The sequence below is a fragment of the Pleuronectes platessa genome, chromosome 5 (genome assembly GCF_947347685.1).
Source record: "Pleuronectes platessa chromosome 5, fPlePla1.1, whole genome shotgun sequence".
Taxonomy (NCBI): domain Eukaryota; kingdom Metazoa; phylum Chordata; class Actinopteri; order Pleuronectiformes; family Pleuronectidae; genus Pleuronectes; species Pleuronectes platessa.
The window spans coordinates 22,074,750-22,083,159 of NC_070630.1; the positions used below are offsets into that span (position 1 = coordinate 22,074,750).

General features: G+C 41.5%; 1 protein-coding gene across 2 annotated transcripts; it reads left to right on the forward strand.

The window, feature by feature from the left end:
- The first annotated feature begins 3,487 nt into the window (after positions 1 to 3,487).
- Positions 3,488 to 8,164, forward strand: LOC128439855 (tapasin-like). 2 transcript variants are annotated; one of them, XR_008338455.1, is made up of 9 exons: positions 3,488 to 3,647; positions 4,179 to 4,355; positions 4,443 to 4,718; positions 4,810 to 5,139; positions 6,097 to 6,444; positions 6,564 to 6,656; positions 6,980 to 6,999; positions 7,153 to 7,294; positions 7,549 to 8,164. XR_008338455.1 is itself a non-coding variant. In XM_053422330.1 (8 exons), the coding sequence occupies exons 1-8, from the start codon at positions 3,602 to 3,604 to the stop codon at positions 7,165 to 7,167; spliced, it is 1,305 nt and encodes a 434-aa protein (XP_053278305.1). In that variant the 5' UTR covers positions 3,488 to 3,601; the 3' UTR covers positions 7,168 to 8,164. The 2 variants fall into 2 exon arrangements, 1 of the variants encoding a protein (XP_053278305.1); XM_053422330.1 differs by having other exon boundaries at positions 7,153 to 8,164.
- Positions 8,165 to 8,410: the final 246 nt, after the last annotated feature.

An 8,410-nucleotide genomic window follows, 5' to 3' on the forward strand; every position in this document is an offset into this window, starting at 1 on the left:
TGGAACTTTGGCAGCCATTGGCTGGCTAGCTGCATACTCTTTGTGGCCCGCTCATTAGAAACACACCCTTACCCCATGCAAACTACACTGACCTTCAACTCTTGTACATGTCAGCCATCAGCTTTGAAGCGGCCTGATGAAGAGGAACTCAAACCTGTTCACAGCGAGCGGAGATGGTCAGTGAGGTCGGAGTCCATTTACAGGGATAAACAGAGGTCTGCTCAGACTGATTCCAGATGTGGGATTGTGTGTGTGCTACCAAAAAATCCAACATACTGTATCGAACGGATAAATGGAGGCAGAATAAGTTATCTTTCATTCAGCAATGCACACACTGCAGCTCCTATACCTTGCACGTTTAAAATAAAAACATGAATATATGAGCCTGTATTATAATTGGATAGCTTAATATTGAATGCAAAATAACAGGGTAGCTATTTTTATACATGGCACTAGGCCCAGTTTAATATAAAACACAATTTTATACAATATATATAGTAGGGGGTCCCCACTCCATCAGTTTGGGGGTCCTTGGCCTGAAAAACGTTGAAGACCCCTGTTGTAAAGGATGAGCTCAAGATCAACCTTCTGACCTCAAGGTGCTAGATCAAGGCGGTTAGGTTCAGGGTTCTACGTTAAGTGGTTTAGGACGATTGATTTAGGGCAGAGTTTTGGCATTTAGTTGTGATGGTTAAGGTGAGGGTAAGGGTCAAGGGAATGCATCATGCCAATGAGTGTCCTCACTAACATGGAAGTTCAAAACATGATTTGTGTGTCTGTAGCTCTCAAGAGCCTATGAACAAACCGCAGGCCACACACTTAACTGCTGCACACATAATGAAATGTCATGTCGAGCAAATTGAAAATTCACTGTCTTGAGCAGGGGGGGGGGGGGCAATGAATTTTCCCAAGGGGCCACATGAAAAAAACATGGACAGTTGTTGAGGACCGGACCAATAGGCTGAACTCAATTCTACTCATATTCATTTGATAAGAGTAAATGATATGATTAGGCAATGAAAAAGTGAGGCAGGCAAAGTAATAACGCCAACATTATATCACACTTTAATCGACATTTACAAAAAACAGTTGTGAACAAAATATGCACGTTTTTTGCAGTATTTCAAAGATCAGCTTTAAAGTAACTTTATACAAAGGGCCATTACTATTTGCATTGTGTAATCACCCCATTTGCTGGTTTTCTGTTTTTATTTCTTGTTCAGTGAGAGAAATCTGGCCTGTTTGGGCATGAACAAGTGCACTGAAGTCAGGTGGAATATCTGAAGTGGATATGCGAAGGACAGCCGACAGGTGATCATCAGTGAGAGAGGATCTGTATCTGGATTTGTTAAACTTCATCACAGAAAATGTTTGTTCACATAAGTAAGTAGATCCAAAGAGAACCAACATCTTCTGAGCATGCCTCCTCATGTTTGGAAAGTTCTCCTCTTTGAGAGATGAATAAAACCTCAGCAGTGATACTGACTTAAAGTGCTCTGCCAGTAGTCTATCAGACTGCAGGTCAATGAGTTCGAGCTGAACATCACTGGGTGCATTATCCACGCTGTACGTGAAGGGAGCAGAAATCATGTGCATTTCACTTTCAACTGTTTTGAAGTCTTCAAATCTTCTTGAAAACTCACCATGCAGTAGCCCTAACATGGATGAGTACCTGCGGAGGTGATCAACTGATGGTGTGGCTTCTTTCAGTGTTGGCATGTGGTTAAGAATGTTACCCTCCAACTGACTTGAAAGAAACTGCAACTTTCTCATGAAAGCCTTCACCAGGCTGTACATTTCATGTGCAAATAGGCCCTTGCCTTGCAGCTTGGTATTTAGCTCATTCATTAGTGCAGTGACATCAACAGCAAATGCTAAATCTGCCATCCAGTCTGCATCTGAGAGCTCTGGGATGTCCTTTCCTTTCTTTTCACAAAACTCTCGAATCTCTTCTCTCATGTCCCATACTCTTTTAAGCACTTCGCCTAGACTGAGCCATCTGACAGCTGTGTGGGAGCCTATGTCACCATGTTCAGTCTCATGCTCCTCCAACAGTGCAACAAACTGTCTGTGATTCAATGCCTTTGGCCTGATAAAGTTAACTAATTTAGTTACAACATCAGTAACATGATTCACTTTTAGCACTGACTTACACAACACCTCCTGATGTATAATACAATGCAAAAATAGCAATTTAATTTCTGGGTTAATTTCCCTCACTTTATCTTGCATCCGCTTCAAAAGTCCGACATTTGTCCCTGTCAGATTTGGACAGCCATCGGTTGTAACACCTGCCAGTTTGTCCCATTTGAGTCCCAGCTTGTCCAAGCATGCAGTTACCTCCGTGAACAACTCACTCCCAGTCGTCGTCCCTTTTATTGACCGCATTGCTGCCAGCTCCTCCGTAACCTCAAAGTCTTTCGTCATCCCACGTACAAAGATGAGTAACTGGGCTGTGTCGCGAACATCACAGCTCTCATGCAGAGCCAAGGAGAAAAAGTCAAAATCGACTACTTTCTTTTGCAGCTGAAGCTCGAGATTTCCCGCGATGTCCTCGATCCTTCTCGTTACGGTTCGTCTGGAGAGGGACACGTTCTCAAATGCCTCTTTCTTCTCAGGGCATATTAGTGCAGCGGAGTCCACCAAGCACTCCTTGATAAACTCCCCATCAGAGAATGGCTTACTGTTTTGGGCGATTTTGTGGGATAGCACAAAGCTGGTCTTTACAGCTCCATCCCTGGGGGTGGAAAGCTTGGTAATTAAACCTTGTTGCTTCCCCAGCTTGGCTAGCAAAGCGTCCGATGTCCGTGCACGTTCTTCATCGGTCAAGTTTCTGTAAGTCTCTCCGTGCTTTGTCTCGTAATGGCGATTCAAATTGTAATCCTTAAACACAGCGATCTTTTCTCCACAAACCAAGCACACGGCTTTCCCTTCGACTTCAGTAAATAAATATTTGGAAGTCCACGTCTTGTTAAAAACTCTACATTCTGCATCGATCTTTCTTCTTTTAACGTGGGCTGACATTTTTCCTGACTACAGCTAACTCACATCTCTTCTGAACTCCGTTCGCCAACACATCATGGGCAGGATGTTAGAATTTTGTATTAAGCGCTTTGGGTGTTCCGCATCAACGTGTCCAAAAAACAAGAGGGTACCATGGCTGATTCACAGCGCCACCTCGGGAAAAATCGAGTATTGAAGGTTGAAAACTTAACTAAAACGTAAAAACAAACGTCCGCTTCTTTTGATCGATCGATGAATTACGTTATGATAAGGAATTGTCTGCTTCGTGTTGATTTCACGTGTTCATACATCATGTTTTACTGAACATGTGACCTTTCCGAATGTATAGGTCAGCAACATCTGTATTTAAGCAACATCTGTATTTAAGCAACGTCTGTAGTGCGCAGACCAGACACACAGTACCGGTCAAATTTTGGTTTCATACAGTGGGTTCAGATTATGAGATATATTATGGTCTCTGATGTTATAACTGACCACGTGACAGCAGCTGCAGCTTGTGTTTCACACGAAGTGAAAGTGAAAGTGTATCTTCACAGATCTGCAGCTACAACAAGGGGATCTGTACCGGTGGACGATCATGGATTCACTCTTACACGTACTTTGTGTCTTGTCTCTATGTTCAGGTAAGTTACTGACTCAAGCTTTGTTTCAGTCTGTGGTGTCAGTGTGTATGCGTGTGTGTGTGTGTGCTTGTGTGTGTCTAATACTATATTACACGTTCTACTGTAATACATTGTAATACGATAATGAGGTATACCTGTACTTTCTATACTGTACTGTTTGTACTACAACACATTATAATACACTATTCTTTTCTGTACACCGTTGTACTGTAATATACTACAGTATACTACACCCTGCTTTACATTCCATACTACTTTTTAATGCTACTCTATAGTCTACAACGGTGTGCTGCACTACGAAACTACACTATCCTGTCTAAAGCATACCACACTATAAGCCACTATTATATTATAGTATACTACACTTTTCTTTGTATACCATACTACACAGTGCTTTAATTTACTATTATATACAACTGTATACTGTAATATAATGAATGCAGTATACCACACTGTACTTGTATGTTATTATTAAGCAGTAAAATAAAGAAATTGAAAGCTGACTGCACTGAATTATATTGTGTCTCTCAGGAGTTCTGAGCCTGCATCAGATGACATGGCTGCCCTGTCAGTTCACTGATGAAAAGGTGTTTTTGAATGAAGATGGTCACACTGAGACTCAGCTCAAACACAGACAGGTCATGCTGCAGTTTGGCCAGAAAGGAGATGATCCAGTCAACCCACATGCCGTCACTTTTCTGGTCACAGGTAAGAGCTGTAGCCTTTTACCCAACATCAACAACACTGAGCGTTGTTCTGTTCTCTTTTATTCTACTGTATTCTGTTCTCTTGTAGGATCTAAGTTGGACCTGCGGGATTATGTGGAGGGGGTGGAGGCCGATCTGTTGGACTGTGAGCTGCGTAGGTACAGTACAGAGGGGATCCATGTCCACTGGCCTGCCCAGGAAAACAAGGAGTACAACCGTTGGTTCAGCTGCACCCTCAAACACAGCAAGGGCCTGTTCACCGTCACTAGCTTCCTCAGACATCCATCTGACCAACCCCCCCCTGAACAGCAGGACTACCGCAACTGGCCTGTCATTGAGGACGGGGAGATACTCACAACAATGGGTAACACTCACTGTCTTAATAAGTAATTTAACATATAACAGTTTGAGTAAATAATGTCCGTGTCTCATTTGCCTCTGTCTTGTTTTCATAGTTGCCCTTTTCATGAAAACACAATCTCCATCAGTCAAAGCCACCCTGAGCTCCCAACAAAAGCTTCACTGCCAGTTTGCTCTGGACCACAGGGATCCAGATGTCACTGTGGAGTGGAACTGGCAACATCGTGGCGAAAGAATCCCACTCTTCAGCCATTCCCCCCGCTTACGGCATAACCAGGGGACTGGGGTTGAGTTGAAGAGCCTCGCCAAGGGGGATGCTACCTATAACCTCCCCTTCACCAAGATGAGCAGTGAAGGGAGGTACATTTGTTCAGTGTCAGTGAATCCACTGTTCACCAGTCTGGATATAAATCTGTATGTCGAAGGTAAGACAGTCACACAAAGGTTACGGAACAGGGCATGATGTATAAAATGCTAACTGTGGTTGACATATAAAAAAGCTTTTGAATTTATAGTTTTAAGTGTGAGTTTATAAGCCCATACCAGGCCTGACTGTAAAAGCTTGGTCCCCTTTAGTCAGAAAGCCTGAGAACTTCACACATGTCAGCAAATGTTCAAAATATTGAACAACTTTCAGTATGATGTGTGAAGGCGTCACAGGTGACCTGTTCTCTTTTGATAGATGTCTAGAGAGCATTAAAAGAGTGGAAGTGTTACGAAAATAAACCTTCAATAATAGACGAGTTAGATTTTATATGATCCAGTTAATGTGAATCTCAGAAATAAAAGTTGTGAATGCTTAAAAGAATGAGTCAACAGTGTAGGTAATAGAGCGAAACAGCATTCATTTTCCTCCTTTGACGTATCAGAAGTTCAGATTCAGGAATAAAACTGAGAACCTGACGCAGCCGACATTGAGAATAAATGTTTCTGCATAAAATATCATTGATCCAGAAAAAAATGAATTCATTCACCTTGCGAGATTTCCCTCATGACTTTGTCTTGTACATTAAGGGCTGCAACTGGTCTTCCTTTTATTATCACTGAATATATGTGAATTAAGATTGACTGATTCATCTTTAAGTCTACTAAAGTCAGAATGCAGTGTAGCATGCCCGTCGTAACTCTTATCTTTTTTCAGGCCAACAGTTCAAAATAAACGTTTTTATTCAGTTTAAAAATCTAAAAATAGAAATTAAAAAACATTTGTTTCTAATATTTAGGAAGCTGAAACAAGCATGGTTGGCATTCTTGTTTGAGAAATTCTCAATTGTATGACTTTGAATACTAAAAAGGGGATAATTAATGTTGTACACAAAATCGGCTCGTGACAATCTCAGAGTCATGAGACCTCTCGCTGAAAAACTTCATTGTCTCGTCAGAGCCTCCCCGTGTCACTATCAACGTCGGACCCATCCTCCAACTGAAGGAGGGCGAGGAACAGAGGATTTTCTGTGATGCAGAGAATTACTACCCTCTGGATGTGGATATTGTTTGGCATGAGATAGACCCGGAAGCGGCAGGCCAGAGGGTTGGCGCTCCTCTGCCCAGGGTAGTCCAGAACCTTTTGCTGAAAAGCCACAAACACAACCAAGACAAGACCTTCTCTCTGTCGGCGTTCTTCTACCTCCAGGGTTCCCGCAGGAACTCTGAGAAAAAGTTTACATGCAGCGTCTCACACCAGTCCCTGCGGATGCCCATCAAAAAGAGCTTCATCCTGCATGTTGAAGGTGAGGGGAGAAAACCCACCCAGCAGCGATTGAGCTGTAGTGCCATGAAGTTTCACACAGTGGCAGCAGAGGGACTCAGATGAGGTCTGACATCTTTCTGTTGTGTTTTCTCCTCTCAGAGCCAAGCAGCTGGTTTTCTGATCTCAATGTTGGTGTCGTCATGTTCGCCTTGGTGCTCCTCCTGTGTGTGATGCTGTTTTACCTGCACTCAGGTGGGTGTGGAGGTCCTCACATAAACAGGCTGATAAAAGGATGTGCACACACGATGATCCAGGTCATAGGATTATACTAAATTAATTTGAAATCCACTTATTTGGGGGAAAAGTAACAGAGGTACTCAGTTATTCAGTGGCATCACCTCATGCGTACTACATGTAAATAAACAGTCAAAGATAAAGCACAGAGAATCAAAGTTTTCTGCATTTGAGAGACAGTTGAGACATGACAACAGATGAGAACTACTGTTGTATCAAACACTGAGACATGTGAAGTGCTCATTTCTAAAGGAATAATTATCACCTTATTCTCTCCACAGCAAGAAGACAATCAGTACAGGTAAGATAATGTGAAAACAAACATAGCAAACACCATCAATAAAAATAGGTTTGTAATCACTGAATGTCTCCCTGTGTGTGTGTGTGTGTGTGTGTGTGTGTGTGTGTGTGTGTGTGTGTGTGTGTGTGTGTGTGTGTGTGTGTGTTTGAGCAGAAAAAACCATACTGAGACCGTCACTGGCCTGAACACGCATCACAAGCAGAACCAGAGAAAATGGAGTGACTGTCACTCCTCCTTCATTCATTTTATTTGTGAATGTCCTAGGCTTTGTGTGAGAGTGAGGACATTTTGTCCAGTCCTCACTTCTTCAAAGGCTTGTTTGAGGGTTAAGACTTGTTTTTAGGGTTACGGTTGTAATTAGGTTTAGGTTAAGGGGCTAGGGAATGCATTACCTAAATAAATGTCCTCACTAAGATAGAAGTACAAACTTGTGTGTGTGTCTGTGGTTTGATGAGGTGAGTTTGGGTTTCTGTGAAACTCAAAGCTGCTCTGATTTTCATACTAAAATTATGATGTAGATTTGAATCCTTGTGGAGTGTCGTGGAGCAGTCCACGACACTGGTTACGATGTACAGTATAAGCAGTAGTTCCATGGAGCTGTGTTTTTACAAGTGGCTCTTGTTTGTATCATGTTCGTGCACGATGATGCACTTGGACACATGCAAGCATATAGGCTATATGGCACATGTTCCTGCTCTGGTTTTTCAGTACTCCACTAAAAGAAATTAATAAAATCACTTCCAGCCAACAAACATGGACGTAAGCAACACTCAGTTTCAAATGTTTTTAAAAAATCGACTTTGTGAATGTTATATAAGGATGTCAATAAACTCAGCATGTTGCTTTGATCTCAAGGATACATACATTGTGAAATTTTGAATGAAACTAGAACATTATTATATAGAATAAATTAAGTGATATTATTTACCTGGAGTGAACCTCAAATGTCAGAGAACATGCTAATTTATTGTTGAATATCGACATTGAAATCATTGACATGATGTCAACCTAGAAATATATTACACATGGCAGACATTGTATAAATTATGGTAGATTTATATTGAAATTGTACAAATTACTAATGAATTGAAAAACTGTATTATCATGTGGTTTGTGCTTTATTTTGGCAACATGTGTTAGAATAAAGTCTTCTTGGAGTAAGTCACCGGTTTGAAATGTCTTTTCCTCTTGCTTATATTTCTCCTCCAAGCTCATCCCATTACAATTTGCTAAGTGAAAATTTGGACTCAAGTTCAAATCCTCAATTAATTCCCACTCACAAACTTAATAAAGGCACAAATAAGCTGTCTTTTGATAGGAGAATTCTGCAGCTGATGCTCAGAAACAGAGGAAAGTGCACACACCTTGAGATCTGAACTGAATTAACTGTGTTTCTGATGCAGTATGAATA

What these genes read in the sequence shown, in the direction of transcription:
- LOC128439855 (XM_053422330.1), top strand. Translation starts at nt 3,602, where the DNA reads ATGGATTCACTCTTACACGTACTTTGTGTCTTGTCTCTATGTTCAG. An exon ending in GGAGATACTCACAACAATGG is followed by an intron (nt 4,719 to 4,809) that starts GTAACACTCACT and finishes TTGTTTTCATAG; the next exon opens with TTGCCCTTTTCATGAAAACA. An exon ending in TATAAATCTGTATGTCGAAG is followed by an intron (nt 5,140 to 6,096) that starts GTAAGACAGTCA and finishes TTGTCTCGTCAG; the next exon opens with AGCCTCCCCGTGTCACTATC.